The sequence below is a fragment of the Sminthopsis crassicaudata genome, chromosome 3 (genome assembly GCF_048593235.1).
Source record: "Sminthopsis crassicaudata isolate SCR6 chromosome 3, ASM4859323v1, whole genome shotgun sequence".
Taxonomy (NCBI): domain Eukaryota; kingdom Metazoa; phylum Chordata; class Mammalia; order Dasyuromorphia; family Dasyuridae; genus Sminthopsis; species Sminthopsis crassicaudata.
In genome coordinates, this window is record NC_133619.1 from 71,347,009 (window position 1) to 71,365,175 (window position 18,167).

General features: G+C 31.6%; 1 protein-coding gene across 6 annotated transcripts in view; it reads left to right on the top strand.

Annotated features, from left to right (window-relative positions):
* ERBB4 (erb-b2 receptor tyrosine kinase 4) overlaps positions 1-18,167 on the top strand; it is a 1,327,834-nt gene that overhangs the window by 996,486 nt on the left and 313,181 nt on the right. For 3 of the 6 annotated variants that reach the window (XM_074298793.1, XM_074298795.1, XM_074298797.1), the window contains exons 15-16: positions 3,630-3,784; positions 13,043-13,117. In XM_074298793.1, the coding sequence (XP_074154894.1) occupies positions 3,630-3,784; positions 13,043-13,117 (230 nt within the window). Of the gene's footprint in view, positions 1-3,629; positions 3,785-12,878; positions 12,924-13,042; positions 13,118-18,167 lie in introns of all 6 variants that reach the window. The other 3 variants (XM_074298794.1, XM_074298799.1, XM_074298798.1) reach the window with 2 other exon arrangements.

Sequence of the window (18,167 nt, forward strand, 5' to 3'; positions counted from 1 at the left end):
ACCGAGTAAGTCTAATATCTCTTCTCTATAATATCCTTTCAAATATTAGGAGACAGGTGATATGTATGTATTCTCCATTCTAAATATATTTATTTTCTTCAACTAGCCATTGTTACCCTTCAGATTGCCCTTCTCTAGAAGCTTTCTTTATGATCATTTTCCTTTCTAAAATACAATTTACAGAACTTAATATCATGTCTTATATGTAATATGACTAGGGTAGCCTGCCTCAGCAATATTACCTAGAATCTATAAAGCTCTTAGAGTAATTCAAAGTCATATTAGCTCTTTTAGACAAAAATGTAATTTGACCCAGAAGAGCAGCATGGCTATAAAATAGTTTATGTGAAAGAAATCTGGAGATTTTAGAAGCTTGCCAGCTCAGTATCAGTTGATAGTCAACAAGCCCAGGTGAATCTAAGCTGTAGTAAAAGATGCTTAGTATATCTATTAGGAAGATGATAATCCTGCTGAAAGTCAATATTCAGACTGCATCTTGAGTATGTGCTCACTTCTACATAATAACATTTTATAAAGGCTATTGATATCCGCCCACAGAAGGACAATCAGAATGCCATAATACAAAGTTCATGCCACAATACAAGACTAGTTGTGAATGCTTGGCTTGGCTGTGTTCAAGTATTTGAAGGACTATCATGAAAGAGGAATTAGATTTGTTCTTTTTGAGTCTATGAAACACAAAGAAGAGCAATAGATAGGTATTGCAAAGAGTCGGATTTAAGCTCAATATAGAAAAAAAAAAAAAACCTTTTCAACAATTAGACCCATTTAAAAGCAACTTAGGTAGCTTTGGGAGGTAATGGGGTTTCCCTCTTTTTTAGATCTTTAAGCAAAGACTTAGACAAATGCTTCTCAGGGCTATTGAAAGGAACATTTTCAAAATAGAGGACTATCCTTTAACTCTAACATTCTTTGAACCTTTGAAGATTATAACAGATTCATCTCACAAAGCAAGAGAAGGATTCAGTAAGCTAGGCACAATGGACTTAACTGAACCAGAGCAGTTAGAGATAACTAACAGAGCAGTTAGAGATAAAACTGAAGGGAAAAGAACTAAGAGATATGAACTAGAAGATCAGTCAGCATTTCTAGGGATCAGTTTTCATCAATGATAATAATGGAGCCCTTATATTTAGACTCTTCAATCACCTTTGTCCCTGGTGTATTTATATATAAAAATGGAAATAATTTTTAAGAAAATCAATTTAGATTAAAGAGCTTCTGAGTTCTTAAGAGTTACTCTAGTTCTGAAATTCTGTGATTTTCCTATTTACTGTTCCAGAGCAATGGAATGCCATTTATTTAATGATTGGAGTTAGGGAAGAGAACTATGCTACTTCTTGTAGTGACTTGAACTCTATTCTCTACTTCCAAATATTGCCATTTCCACTTTTTTAACCAATACAAATTTTAACTGATACAAAATTATTAATGCAACAGGGAAACTAAGAGAGTCTCATGCTCTATTGAGCCAGAAAATACCAGATCTCTTTGCTAAGTGCAAAGACATATCAGTTATTAAAATTGGATCAGACAAAGCACATGCAAAAATATGTTCTTGGAGGCAACAGATTTTTGAAGATACCATTTCAAATTTTAAAAAATACCCTAAAGAAGAAAAACCCAAACAAATAGAAAAAAATATGGGCAAAAATTGAGAGGGCTTTAAACTGGAAAAATATGGAGAGGACTTTAAGCTGGAAAAATATGGAGAGGACTTCAATAACTAATCCATATGCCTACTTTCTTTTCTTTATAAAAGTTTCAGGAAAATTCTCTACCAGTGTATTGATATTATCTTGGTGTAAACACAAGAAAGGAGGCATATTTTAGGAAATGATTTTATGTATCAAACCTTATCCTTAAGTTACTTAATGAACAAGTAGTATCCTACCTTCTCTTTCAATAAAGTGGAGGAAGAACCTTGTTTTAAAGACCTTTTTATTTCAAGATTTCTTCCATGCATTAGATGAGATTCTAGGAGAGTCTGAAAGATATAATCATATAGATAACTTGCTCTTTTTGAGAGCCCCCAAAATACCAGCATCTGGATCTGACCCTAACCATGGTCTTTGCTTCCAACCCAACTGAGGCAACAAGTATCCAGTGGAATTATCTTTGAAGACAAAAGACACACTATACATTCTTCTACTACCAATTAACCAATCCATCAATTAACAAATATTTATTAAGTACCTACTATGTCAGTCCCTGTAAGTGCTGAGATACAAAGGCAAAAATAGTCTTTATCCTTAAGGAGCTACCATTCTACTGATATAGATAATATGTAAATAACTAAGTACATACAAGATGTATAGAGTCAATGGAAGGTAGTTTCATAGAACAGGAACACTGGAGAATAGGAAAAATTTCCTACGTAAAATAAGATTCAAGTTATATCTTGAGAAGTCAAAGATACTAAGAAGAAAAACAGCAGAAGAAAGAGTATTCCGGATATGCAGGACAATCATTGCAATATCATGGAAATAAGAAATTAAATATCATGTGTGAGGAACAGTTAACCACACTAATGTAATTGGATCCTAGAATACATGGAAGATAGTTAATTATAAGGGGACTAAAATATTAGGAAGGGTCCAAGTTGCAAAGAGTTTTAAATTCTAGAGGACTTTAGACAAATGAGACCTGGTATATACCTCTTCAGCGACCGCATCCTCCACTTCTTCATAATCACAGCCGCTGAAGACCTAGAAAAGAGAATTCTTGCCACCAAATTTCTTGGCACCATGAAATGGTTCATCCTCCTATATTTTTCTCAGTTGAAATAACACTAAGGAAGAGACATTACCATATGACTTGTTGAAGAACCCTAAGGACTAAATGGTCTTTCTATGTAACTTAAAGCCAATCCTGATTGAAATGTGAAAATAACAGGGACTATCATGATTTTCTGTTTGCATTGCCAGCATTTAGCACAGTGTTTTAAACATATTAAGTACTTAATGGTTTTTATAAATTTTATAATTTTTTTCATTTATCATTAATATTTAACACATTATACATAAAGATTTATGTACATAAATTTCCATTTGAGTACATTAGCAATTATTTTCAGGGTCCTTACTTCCCATTTCAAAGTTGTAATGAAGATGATTGAAATGGTCTCAGAACAAAAGTGGTATTGCCAGATGTTGATGTTGTTGTGATCTAATGTGACTGTCAAATTACTGTGCAAGGGAAATGCTGTTATTTCTTATTCCATTGAATTCCAATGACTTGCCATTCTAGTCAGTTAATATTGGGAACCAAACAACTAAAGTTATGAGAAGGGAAGCTAAAATTGTGTTCAGATGGTAGATCCAAGAAATTTTGACAAAAGAAGACAATTGTAATATTCCAAAACAAAACTTGTTTTTGTATTATTCTGTAAAGGTCCTGTTTGCAATAAGGTATCCCAAGAATTCACTGTGAGTTTTTCATTACAATTAATTGTTTTTACATAATTTATATAGTTTACATAGTTAAATCCACATTCATTATTTTGGAAATGCCTTCCAGAAGGCAATGCCTAATGTATTCTGAGCACGCCAACTTTCTTAATTTCAGAAGAAAGCTCATACATTTTTTCTTTCTCTTCTCACTTGCAGGGACCAGATAACTGTACTAAGTGTTCTCATTTTAAGGATGGTCCAAACTGTGTGGAAAAATGTCCTGATGGATTACAGGGTGCCAATAGCTTCATATTCAAATATGCTGACCAGGACCATGAATGTCACCCCTGTCACCCAAATTGCACCCAAGGGTAAGTTTTCTCAAAAAGAAAATTTGACTTTTGTGGAAGGTCAAATGTTAGATGTTTTAAATTGGCCAGAAGAAATGCTTTCTACTTATTTTGAAACCGTTTTTACTCTAGGCTCTAATATTGATTCATGTCTGATGCTTTGAGTTTAGAGAGACATTGAAGTGAAACAATCAATTAGAGAATTATCTTTACATCAGTTTTTTTTTTTTCATTCCATGATAACCAACTTAGTTTCAACACAACTTGGACCATTCAAAAATTTGATAGTTGTTCTTCATTATATAATAGTCTAACAATAATTTTTTTTTTTTAATAATTTAAGTGACTTAAAGAGACAGACAGTATAAAATGGGAAAAAATGACATAGATTAATTTGATTGGTCTTTGAAATAGGACCAATATATTCATGTTCCCCATCATGGGAGATTTTCCAGCTAAAAGTGGAGAATTTCAACTTTGCTAAGGATATTGTGAAAATGATTATATTCTTCAGCTGGGTTAGGAATTCAAGGGCCTTTGACTTCCTTTCCAGTTCTGAGAGTCAATAATATTTTTGATGTTGATTTTTTTAAAATCTTGATTCAAAGATACAGTTTTCTTTTTTTGTCATAAATGTTTTTTTCAGTGAAGAATTATCCCTTTGATCTAGAGCTTTGGCCAACTCCTTCAGAACAAGTGGGGATGACAGATGAAACAGAGAAACTTGAGAAAACAGAAATGTTAAAAAAAAAAAAAAAAAACTGACCTAGACACATACATTATTTAAAGACATTTTAACTTCATATTATCTTATAATCTTGAATTCTTTTTAAGCAATATATTAAGTTTAAAGATGTGTATGTCTCTTCTCATTTAGTTAATAAAATTTATTTTACAATGATTATCAGATTCCCATATACTTCCTGAAGATACATGTTAATCCCTTTTGGAGAGACTGAAGAAATAGCCATACCTAAGCTTTGGTTAGGAAATTTTCTTGAACTCCAAGTAGGGGTCAATGATCAAAAAAGACAACGAGAAGCCTGACTATAAAACAACTTATAAGGAAGCAGGAAAAAAAAAAAGAAAGAAAAGGGAAAAAAGAAGAAAAAACACAACACGAAAATCAGAAGAAATAATTTTACCCACCTATTTCCCATCTAGGAATGTAAACAATTTAACCTTTAAATAACATATTTTCCCCATTTACCTATCTATGTTTCTCTTGAGTCCTGTATTTGTAAGTTAAATGTTCTGTTTAGTTCTGTTTTTTTTTTTTTTCAATAGAATTGATTGCAAATCTCTTACTTCATTGAAGCTCCATCACCTCCCCTAAAAGATGATGCTGAATCTCAATGGATAATTATACCCACACTGAAAAAATAACTGCTTATAGGACATTTTTTCAGTAGTGCTTTCCCCTTATCTCCTTGTAAAACTAACTTATTCTAGAACTGAGAGGCTTTTCCCCCTTAAGATATAACACAAAGTCCTCCTTCTGCTGTTATGGATACATTAACTCTGGCATGTAAGTATGAGAATTCATCAAGATCTTCTTTACTAGTTTAATGACCAACTGGTAAGGAGATATAGCAGAAACTAAGCAACCAACGCTATTTACTGCCAGAGAAGAAGGCATCCATTTTGAAGTATTTCAACCATTTTTTACAGGTTGAGCACCAGCAGCTTAAGCTGTTTTCCTCAGTGGCAGTCCTTAAAAGGTGGAGTACTAAAAACTCTGCCATCCTAGTTCAGTTCAGCCAACATACCTTTGTCACTTCATTGTGTAATGTATGCTAGCAGAGAGACCCACGGGGGCTGAAATCATCATAAAGAAATATTTCATAGAGGAAGCTAAAAAGTGATAACTGGGTACTAGTTGTGTGTTTTGGAGGGTGTTTTTACCTGAGTTAAAATATTTCATAAAGAACAACTGGTACCTTTGGAAAGGAAGGAAGAGTCTGGGTGAGGTGAAGGAGAGATGGGGGGGATGAAGGGGTAAAAGGATAGGGGAGAGGGAACTTTACTTGTCAAAATAATCATCGACAAGAGGGTTTTATTGTTTTGCAGCTAAAATTAAACCAGTAAATTATTCAATATAATGTTGATGTCAACAGCTGTTGCCATTCAAAATGAGACCTTTTGCTGCCTTTGCAAATCTAATTACAATGGGACCATTAGGGAAATGAAAGTGAGATCACAGAGACACAGGCTGGATCTGTTGCTGATATGTCTTCCTCCCAGCTCCTTTAAATCACAGTTATGCAATAAAGGGAAATACATACAGACGTGAAGATAAAAGTAGAAAACTCTGAAAAAGAAATCCTTTTCCCTGAACTGCAAGATCTTGGATCCTGGCCAGAATGGAGATTGAAGGTGTATTACAGAGAAGAACAAATCCCAAAAGCTCACCTGGGAACCAAGAGCAAATAGAAAGGAACCAATCTTCAACAGTGGGATGTTCAAGGTTGTAGATACATAGAATTGGAATGCATCATGTTGGGGGGCAAATGGAGTCTCTAATGATTGTTTCAACCCCATGTGTTTTTAATTTGCATTTTAGCCTTAGGCTTTCCCTTCTTCTAGAGACCTCCTAGGTGCCTAGGATCACTGAATTCAGATGTGTGAATCAAGCCTCAGAATATAATTTTTGGACTGAGGAGTTTTCATTTCTGCTCTACTACTGGCCAACACTCTTCTTTGAAAGTTTTTGATGAAATACATACATTAGAGAATCATTTTTGTTTGTTTGTTTTTCAAATTCAAATTCAAATTTTAAAAAGTACAAAACATGGCAGTTCCGGGTTAAAATCATAATATCTTTGGTTAGGTGATACAACTAATGACTATTTTTCCTTTGAAATGTGTTTACAACATGTGTAGATATACATAATCTTAGATATTCATAGTAAAGGCTTTCTTGACCAGCTTTCCCTATAGCCACTAGCATCGCTTTTATAAGTCTCAAAAATGACAGTTTAATAATCCAAGAACTAAGTTAATTGTAAGAGTGTTTTCATCACATTTTAGAAAGAAAATAGCTACCTTTATTTTTAATGGTACCCAAAAAATAAAATCATCTGATAAAATCTAAAAAGTACTTATTCCATTAAGGTTATATTGAATGTGATGATCATAATAAGTGCCTCAGATGAAATACTTATATTTAAATGTATCAAAATTTGTGACTACATTGATGAAGTACTCCTTTTACCAACTGAGGTATCAGCTTTCCATACCTTAGTAGGTGGTTTCATGAACAAAAAGTTCATCCTCTTCCCTAATTTATCTATGTGGCCTTTGAATTTATTTAAATTAATGTATGAATGAATACAGACAAATATGCATTTATTATATACACACATACAAACAATCATTAAGCTCTGTTCTGAAATGGTTCTAACTTGATGGTTCTTATTGGTATTTGTACTTTACTGAAATGCACTCAAGGTCACATATCATTTGAAACTTTCTGGTGAGGAATCTAGTACCTATTTCCAGTCTCATGGAAGATATGTATATTTCCAGTTTCAAGGAAGTAGTGTACAAAGTCCAAATGGAACAAAGATTTCCCAAGAATAATAATAATAGCTAAAAGTTATAATAAACTTTAACTAAAAGATTATGTAGATGGACATAGCTGTATCTATCTGTATACAATACATTTATTCATTTACAAATATGTATATATAGAAAAATATATATTATATGTTATCTGTATATATGGGTATATGTAAATGATGGATATAAATATTGATCGAGATACTTATTTTGTTCCTTAAAATAAGCCTAATAAGTAGGTAATATCTTCATCTCTATCTTACAGATTATGGAACTGACTTGCTCAATTAGATTGGCTCAATTAGAAGCATAATAAATATTTTAGATTTGAATTCAGCCTTTCTGATTCTATGTTTAATGCTCTGTCCAGTAGCCTACCTTGTTCTTTATAAATGTATTACATTGGGGAAATTTTCAATGATATCAAACTGTCTTTTTGCTCCTTCCTCCTCCAAAAAGTACATTAAAAAAAGATTTATAATGAATATATAGGGCTATGAATCATATAATACTTTGATCTCAGAAGAATCAAAATTGTTGCTTGACTCAAAGATCAATGGAAAGACACAATAGGCTGCAATATTATTGCTAGCAATAACACTATAATAAGAAGTGGCAAAGAATTTATCATTAGTACATACTATTATCCAAATTCTTCAAGGATATATTATTTCATCAGTGTCAATAATCCTTCTATGGCCTTGTCATCAGCATTGTCATCAGTAAAGCCAGTCTGTTGATGAGTCTCTGAATTTATCTAGCCTGGGCTCCAGAGAGCAACAAGATAGCCCTTTCACATCCAAGCTTTGGTCAAGGGCTTTGTATTTTAGTAAACTCTCCAGAGCTTTGATTTTATCTTGAGCTTAAATCTTGAGATCTTGAAAATTAAGAACCCTCTCCAAGTAAATAAATATCATTATAATGGATCTTTCATTGAATGAACATGTTTATATATATATTTATATGGTAATATATATTTATTTAGTTATTTAATGTATCATCCTGATACTGCCAATACTCCAATGGATCAATATAAATATGTTCTGATATTGTTCTGTTTTCTAGTGATGGAGTTTGAAACCCAGCTCACTATCTATCCTCTGTTAATATCCTCCCATAAGTTCAAAATGGTGTATATATATACATTTTGCTAATGAATTCCTTGAGTTGACCTGAAATCACAAGGATATAAACAGAGGAATTAGACTATTCATTCCTTATGCTTGCAATGTAAATAGCCAGATTTTAAAATCATATTTATAGTATCCTTTACACTATTTCTATGTCATAACTCCTTGTATGCAATTCATTGAATCATTTTAATGCTCATTATATGCCTCTCTATTGCCCTGTGGATAATATTCAGTGTCTTAAATAACTTAAAATAACTTTTCATCATCAAGTATTATCAATTATCTCACTTGGACTCTAACGTCATAAGCCTGTATTGCTTATAGAAGAAAACACAGATGGGAAGAGCAAAACAAGATGGAGTAGAACTCTAAGGGATAAGATACCATTTGAAGAAATTAAGAAATTAATTCCAAAGGAAGTTGAAATCATCAGAGGTGTGTGAGAAATATCAGAAATTATTAATATCAAAAATTTACCTTAAGGAACATAAATTATAATCATAGAAGTGTTTTAATGAAAAAAATCTACACATTACTATTTATAGACTATCACAACTTTTCCTAGATATAAGGTAATCTATTAGTTTATTTTTTTTGTTTTTTTTTTTGGCTAGAAGACATTTCAGAAGAAATATCAAGGATATTTTTACATATTAAGAAATCTATTAGTATAGAATTGCTCAAAGAAAATGGCTTTATGAAAACATATTTAAGAAATAAACTCTATCCTCCAACCTAGAATATATACTTCTGTCCAAAAATTCTTTTGAAATCTACTGCATTCCATAATTCTAAAATCATTTTTCAGTATAAATGAGATATCTTTTAGTATCACAAAGTGAATTATCTATTAAATTCCTTTCCCTATAGGTTGATAGCTTGGTTAGGAACACAGAATATTTTCAGGGCATAAGATACTGGGCTGCTTTATGCTATTGTGTCTATTTCTTGTGCTGTATATGGTCTTTCAGTTCAATTATTAATTAAAAAGTGGGATGCCAGATGTTAATAGAATTCTTCCTTTTAAAAAAAAATTCATTTGTTTAGCAAAAATAAATTATGGCACTTTATTCTAATATATTATTGATATCTTACCAATATAAAAGTTTTAGTAATTATGATTTATTTCTGTTATCAGATTAAATATATCTATACATACACACATACTTCAAATTTTTATTTGAAAAATATTCAAAGCAACCATTAAAAAGTTGCTACCATAAATTGCTTGTTTTCACCTCATTGGGTTCTACATTGATTTAAAATAAACCTAAAACAAAAATTCAGTTTTATTAGATTAAATAAGTAAATGGCACTATTAACTCAGAAAAAAATGTGGAAAATACCTTGATATAAATTAAGGGGCTATCAGATTTCTATTGATTTAAGATTTATGTGAGTATATGAAAATAAACTTATTGCCTGGCCTTGAGACATCTCCTCCTGTAAGGAACCAACCAACCTAAGTATTGCTCCACTATAGTCACTATATATAGCAAAAGAGAGTAGTCTTCAGCCATGAGGCAGCTGGAAGCACTATGTAGAGTGTAAATTCTACCTCAAAGACTTAGCTGAGTAACTCAGCAAGTCACTAAATCTCTCTTTGCTTCAATTTCCTTAATTGTAAAATGGGGATAGTGAAAATGAGTATTGACATATTTGTGGATATATCAGAGTATTAAATCAGTAAATACTACAGTACTAAATGATATTTAATTTAGAGTAAGGCATTAACACATGCATGCATACATGCATATGCATATGTACTATATATATGTAATGTATGTTTGTATATATACAATCATAATATGCAACTCCTTCAGCTCCTTCTGAAAATATATAACTTGGAATATATTTTTTTAAATGTTAATATTTCACTTAGCAATTTCATCATTTTAAATTTATAAATTTTTTATTTTCAGCTACTTATTAAATGTTAGGGAGTTTTTTCCATGATTTTTTTTATTATAAAAATTAATTAAATATGCCAAGAAAGCTACTTCTGCATATGAACTAAGCAATGAACTAAGGCCTGTTACATCAGGGAAATATTTTAAAAGCTGTCATAAAAAAGTTAAATTATCAGTATCTAATCTTTCATACATTTTCCATCCCAGTTTCATTCCAATTAAAAAAAATTAAATGACATTAATTCAGAAATATTTAAGAAATTATTACCATGTACAGTAGTTCTCTGGAGGATACAAATTAATCATTATAGCATATATTAAGCAAATACTATTTGCACAGTGACTGATATATAGAAGGTGGTTAATAAATGTTTATTGAATTGAATTGTTAGGTATTATATGAAGTAGTAAGGATGCAGATATAAGAGAGACACTATCCTCACGACCTTAAATGGTTTATATTTTAATATAAAGAACAAATAATCCAAAGAGATAGAACCAAAAGTCTCTATAAGTTCATTTTCAGATTTCTTCACCTTCAAAGTTCACTTCTAAATATCTTCTGGGTTTATCAAAGGCATAAATTCAAAATGTAATGTTTTCATTTGAAAGAGTTTAGAGTCTGCGTCTCAGTTTACATAATTCAAAATAGAACCCCAAAACCCCAAACCAAAAACAACCCTTGTCTGTTAAAACAGTTATTTCTAGGAAAATTTTGTATAAGAATAGATATGTGTGGATATACTTGTGATGCTTATTCAAATGTATTGAGGTATGTTTCTTTAAGGATATGAAATCATCATCATTGTAACTTGAATGACAGGTGAATGTCCCAGAGCTGAAAAAGCTAATTAATGCTCATCTTGCCTCACTTTAGTGGAAATGTTAATGACAAAGGACTTCTGAATAAGTGAAATGTTAAAATTCATATTTTAAAAGTAAAGACATTGACTGTTTTAGCTAGTATTATACATTTTCATTTTAGATCACTAATTTCTGTGAATTTTCTGAAGTAATGGACAATCTACATTTATTCTGGGAGCACTTTTATGTCCATTTGGAGTAGCTCTAATTTTGGACTGCTTTTTTGTTTCAGAGAATGGAAGCTTAAAAAAAATGCCTCTATGTTAACTTAAATGAGCTAGTAAATTGAGGTTGGAAGACTCTAGAATTTCTAAAAGTAGAAAAATTAGGTTAATCATAAGGCAAACAAAAGATAAAATTTACATCTAAATTTCAGAAAGTGTTCATTCATTCACTTTGTACAAAGTTTGTTGTTGTTTGCTTGACTAATAGGGTTGAACTTTCTATGCCATTTACTTATCCTGTTCATGAGATACACAAAAGTAATTGGACTTGGATGTAAACCTCCTGAGATTATTAAGTATTTGAATCTCCTTTGATTCATTTGTTTGCAGGATGGATGTTTAATAACTACTATTGAATTTTATATAATGGTAACTTAAACAATCCCCTTCTTTCCCTCCCTCCCCATACATATCTGTTTTTTATTTACCTGTCAGAATGGAGATTTTTGTTTTTCATAGTATTTTATTTTCCGAAATTCATGAAAGATAGTTTTCAAAATTTATCTTTGCAAAACCTTGTGTTCTGAATTTTTCCTCTCTTTCCCCCTCACTCTCCAAGACAGAAAGCAATTCAATATAGGTTAAATATGTTCAGTTCTTCTTCTAAACATATTTTCATATTTGTCAAGTTGTGCAAAAAATAAGTCAGATCAAAAGTGGGAAAAACATGTGAAAGGAAAAATAAACAACACACAGAAAGGTGAAAACACTATGCTTTTATCCATATGCAGCCTCCACATTTTTCTTTCTGGATGTAAATGGCACTTTCTATCACAAGAAGAATGGGGCTATTTTAAAGAAAACTTTTAAATTAAACTGAAATACAATAAAGTAAATGATTTCTTATAAAATGATTTCCTGTTTTGATTTAAATGTATCTTAAATGCAGTTCCTGATAGAAAACAAAATCTTTTTTTGATTTTGTTCTGAGTTCAACAAAATGTTAACTTTCTAGATGCTCACTCTTAATCAAATCAACTAAGGGTTAGCATTGAGTTACAAAATGATCAATGATGTTTTACTTGAATTTAAATAAATTTTAAAAGAAACTAAGTCTAGAAGAGTAATCATGGCATTGCCATGGACTTAGCAGATTTTCAGGAATATGTATGAAAGGAGCAAAATAATTGTATCTTCAGATTTTGAAAAGGCTCTGCTTGTTTGTAAGAGATTTACAGCAACCAATTATCTTTCACTATGAACATATTTTCTACTTGAGAGATCATTTCATTTCTTCACTGCATTTCTATCAGATAATTATTTTGACTCTGATTTAATTTATGGGATCTTGGAAAACATCTAATAATTCCAATTAGTAATGTGATATGTAAGATATTTGTTTTGCTTTTTGTAATCCTTCTGAAAATAACTGATTTTTTTTCTTTCCCTTTCTTTAAAAAAAAAAAATCTGGATATGCTGCAGGTGCATAGGCTCAAGTATCGATGACTGCATTGGCCTGATGGATAGGTATTTGGAGTGCTTACTTCCTTTCTCCCTCCTGATGCTCCAAGTGTGAGCCAGGGTGCATGAGTGTGCATGTCCCTGTGAATGGCGAGTGATATTTTCTGTTCTGTAATTGCCTGCAGGTGTAGCGGTCCCTCTAGTCATGACTGCATTTACTACCCATGGACGGGCCATTCCACATTACCACAACATGCTAGGTAACATCAACCATGTTTCCATTTTGTCTCTCAGATCTTTTCCCAATTGCACTAGATAAGAAGTACTAACCAGTTTAGTTTTTTTTTTTTTTTTTTTTTTATTTAAAAGTTAATAATCCATGGATTAAGAAAGATATATAGAAACACCAACTATTTTCATTTCTATTTATTCACTTCTTCCTTCAGTAAAATATCTTATCAGTGTTACTAGTTAATTTAGAAAATTGAAAAAAAAAACAACATAGTGACAAGCCAGTTACTCAGAATTTTACCAGAAAATTTAAAGTTCAAAACTCTGTTATTAGAAAAAAGGCATTTTTGATGGAGTATGTAGAAGTTTATGCTTAAACTATTCCTTAAATTAATCTTTGATGGGTCCTAATTAGACTTATTTTTAAAAAAAAACTAATATAAACTGGTTGGTATGCTTATTAGAAATAGCTCAATAATGATTTTATCATCAGTTTCATGGAATTAAATGTCTCATAGGAATTTTTACTTTTCAATATCAAAACACCTGTACATTAAACATTTCAACCTTGCATTTTTTGTGAAAACTTTCATATTTTCTTTATTCATATATTTATTGGGAGAACCATTATATCTTTTAGGAACATGTAACTGCTGCTTAACAAAGTGTTTAACAAATAGAAAACTTGAACTTAAAGTCAGGTTAATTATGCAAGTAGCATAATAAGAATTGAATTATGTAGATTATATGATATGGTATTACATATTCTATTGTGTTTTAAGTATTTTTCCTATGAAATCAAAAGTTTTGAAAAATGACTTGATTCCAAGAAAACTGGCCTCATTCTCACTGGCAATTGTTTGCCATGATCTAAAGCTCAGTTGGTGAGAACATGCAGTTAAAGTTCCATCTTGTTTTGCACAGAAAAAACCAAAATTCCTTGGATAACAGCTACTCCCTACCCTTTTTCCGAATCTGGTTAATGATATCAGAATGTGTGACCATGTTCCTAAAGAAAGAGTGTGAATGTCATCATGCAATAAAAGGGGAAAAGAAGTTCCAAAATACATAATGAATAAGAGGTCACTAATGTCACTCACATGTTTCCATAACATCATGTTTATTGTCATTATACATTTTGAAATTATGGTATTTTAATTATTTTATATCTGATTATTCAACAATTTCATTGAAATAAATTGACTGTCTTAGTCCTAGAGATTATGGTATCTTATTAATTAGGAGAAAATATCCTTTGTTTCCTTCTTTTGCTTTTTATGATTCCTACTCTAGATTTTTATCACTCCTTAACTATTAAAATAATCTTATAATTGGTCTCTCTACTTTTATCTTTATTTTTATCATCTATTCGTGTGGTTGCCAAAATTAGATCCTAAAACATAGGTCATTCTCCTGTTAAAAATAATTTCCAATGGCTCAAATTATATCTAGGTCAAAATACAAAATTCTCTTCTACGATCTTATTCAAGTCAAGTTCTAAGCTACTTTCCTTTTACTTCTTCTTCTATCCTCTCTGATGTACCCACATTGGTATCCTTACTGATTCCTAATCTCAAAGCCACCTCTGTACTTTTGCAGGCCCATGCTTGATAAGGAAGCCCTCTGACCTTTCCCCTCATAACTTTCTTTAGAGATCATTTCAGGTGCTATCTCCTTAAAAAATTCTCCAATTTCTCCTTCACCAATTTGGAAGTGCCTTTTTCTCTCAAATTACTTTATAATAACTTATCTCTATATATGTTTTTTCTTCTTTCAGGCAGAGAAAGTTTTGTTTTGTACTTTTATCTACAGAGACTTTGACATAGTAAGTGACTAATAAATATTGGTTCAATTGACGAGTTTCTTTCTTTTTTTTTTTTTTTTTTGTATCCCTATGCCAGAATTCAATATAGTACTCTTTGCCTTTGAACAGAAACCTAGTTTAAAAACCAGTTTGGTACTTAGATGGACTTCAGTGTGTGCATAAGAAGATTTGAAGTTTTTTGTTTTCATATTGAAATAGATTAGGAAATTATGTTAAGCAAGTTCTTTATTATATAAACTTAAAATTGCAATAAATTATTTCTTCTCCAGGACCAGGGAAGTGTGAGACTGTGTTAAAAGAGGATGGCAGTCTAGAAAATCAAAAGTCCTTTCTATTTTTCTCATCCTCTGATGACATTAAGTCTTATTTATAATCAATTCAAAGAAATATTGATTAAGCTTGTAGTTATAGAAAGATCTGTTCTATGAAATGGTAAAAAAAACAAAACAAAACAAAATTTAAAGAAGAAAAGTATCCCTATCCTAATGGAGATGAAAGTTTTATTGGTGGGGGGAGGAGACATGACAAATATGCAAATAACTCTTTAATATCATATGTGTTGAAATGTATTAGAAATTTCCAAGTAATGCCTTTTAAAGGAAAAAAATATATAAATATGGAGGATCAGAAATGTTCCTTTAAAAAGGAGATTTTTCTTATAAGATTTAAAAGATGAATTCAAGAAGCAAAGAGGGGATAGTAAGAACACACTAGGAATAGAGGATATTGAAGATTAAATGCATAGAAGTGATAAAGTACAGGATATATTTGGAAGATAAGGTAATTAAATTTGATTAGAATGTTGAAAAATGAAAGCAGTAGCATAAAATAAAGCAAAAAAAATAGGATGACTTCAAATTATGAAAGATATTTAATTCTAGTCATAATAAACACAACTATTTTTTTTCTGAATTGAGTGGAAAAATTTTGAGTGTGTTTGTGCTGTTTTTCACTAGACAATAGGGAGCTATTGCAGAGTTTTGAATAATATAATTTATTGTTGCTCAGTAGTTTCAATCATGTTTGACTTTATGATTCCATTTGTGATTTTCATTGCAAAATTTTTTTTTTATTATTATATATATATTTTATAATATTATCCCTTGTATTCATTTTTCCAAATTGCCCCCCCTCCCTCTATTCCCTCCCCCCGACGACAGGCAATACCATACATTTTACATGTGTTACAATATAGTCTAGGTACAATACATGTGTGTGAATATCATTTTCTTGTTGCACAATAAACATTAGAATCCGAAGGTACATGCAACCTGGGCAGACAGATATTAGTGCTAACAATTTACATTCGCTTCCCAGTGTTCCTTCTCTGGGTATAGTTATTTCTGTCCATCATTGATCAACTGGAAGTGAGTTGGATCTTCTTTAAGTTGAAGATTTCCACTTCCATCAGAATACATCCTCATACAGTATTGTTGTTGAAGTATACAGTGATCTTCTGGTTCTGCTCATTTCACTCAGCATCAGTTGACCTAAGTCTCTCCAGGCCTCTCTGTATTCCTCCTGCTGGTCATTTCTTACTGAGCAATAATATTCCATAACCTTCATATACCACAATTCACCCAACCATTCTCCAACTGATGGACATCCATTCATCTTCCAGTTTCTAGCTACAACAAAAAGAGCTGCTACAAACATTTTGGCACATATATGTCTCTTTCCGCTCTTTAGTATTTCTTTGGGATATAATCCCAGTAGTAGCGCTGTTGGGTCAAAGGGTATGCACAGTTTGATAACTTTTTGGGCATAGTTCCAAATTGCTCTCCAGAATGGCTGGATTCTTTCACAACTCCACCATCATTGCAAAATTATTGAAAGGACTTCCCCTTTTCTTCTCTAGATCATGGGGAAACTGAGGCAACTCAGTTAAATGACTTTCTGAGAGTTACATAGCTAGTAAATGTCTAAGACCAGATTTGAATTCGGCTCTTCCTAAGCCCAGGCATGGCACTCTATCCACTTGTGTCATCTAGCTGCCCAGAGTAACTTTTTAGACCTCTGCAAAAGGAAAATGTTTTCTAGCAATGAGGAATGGATTGGGGGAGTGAGGAGCAAGAGTCACAAAAACTTAGTAAAAGGATATTGCACCTATTCGGGTAATTTGGTATTACTAACATAATAGGATGATGACAGCAAGAGTAGGAAGGATATGGAAGAAACAAATATGAACTACAATTAATAGGTCTCAGTTATTTAATGGACATGTATGATGAAGAGAGGGAAGAGGGTAAGAGGTTGCCAAAGCTTTGGACATGACTAACAGGCTGCCATTTAGAAAATGGAATGAGGGCTGGTTTTAGAAGGAAAGGTGATAAGCTTAAGGTTGGATATACTGAGCATATGATACTGGAGTTGGGACATTCAGATAGAGCATAAAATTCTGTACTTTGTTGCTTTAGAGAAGAAAGTTTAATCCCTGAAGTCAATGAAGTTAATAAATTTAACAAGACATCAACATAGAGACAGGGACATAAAAACAATCAGTAATGACAAGTTGACTTTTATTAAACATATTGTATTTGGATTTTTTTTTAAGTTTCTAGTTTTCTTTTGGTCACTGTAAATTATACGAAGCATATCCCCCTGTCACTTTCGAGTTCATATTCCTTACTGCTCCATTATGCTGAATTCTGTTGTCTAAATCAGTAGAAGAAAGATTGAAGTTTTAAATGAAAACAGGTGAAATGGTTCCAATTTCTTTTATCAGCTTTCATTTTCAAAACTGTGTTATTCTTCCTCAGTCCTGCAATTCACAAATTGGTTTTCTACACTCCATTTAGCTTACAGGTTTCCACTAGAACTTCTTCCAGATAAGTTGGAAGGGATAGTCTATTTTTTCTCTTACTTTGTCCCTTTTGGAATATACTATTTGTTCCCTGAAAGACACCTGGTATTCCAGAGCATCCTCTTACTTTCCCTTTTATATTAAACAATTTAAATATCTATTTTATCTCTTGGTTAGTCTGATCAACAAGATTTCAGGTTAATTTATATATTCAACAAATTTTATTAATTTTTTGTTCAAATTTTGACGTAAAATATTTCAACATGCACTTTATTCTACAATTTCTATAGGGATTATAATAGAATCAATTGTTGATTACTTTCTGTTATTTGGCAGATTTCTAAATGCTACATATGTACATGTAGTTGCATAAATACTAAACATCCAGATACATTCTCACTCATAGAGGCAAACATAGTTATTATACTTACACCTATTTGTAGCTATATTT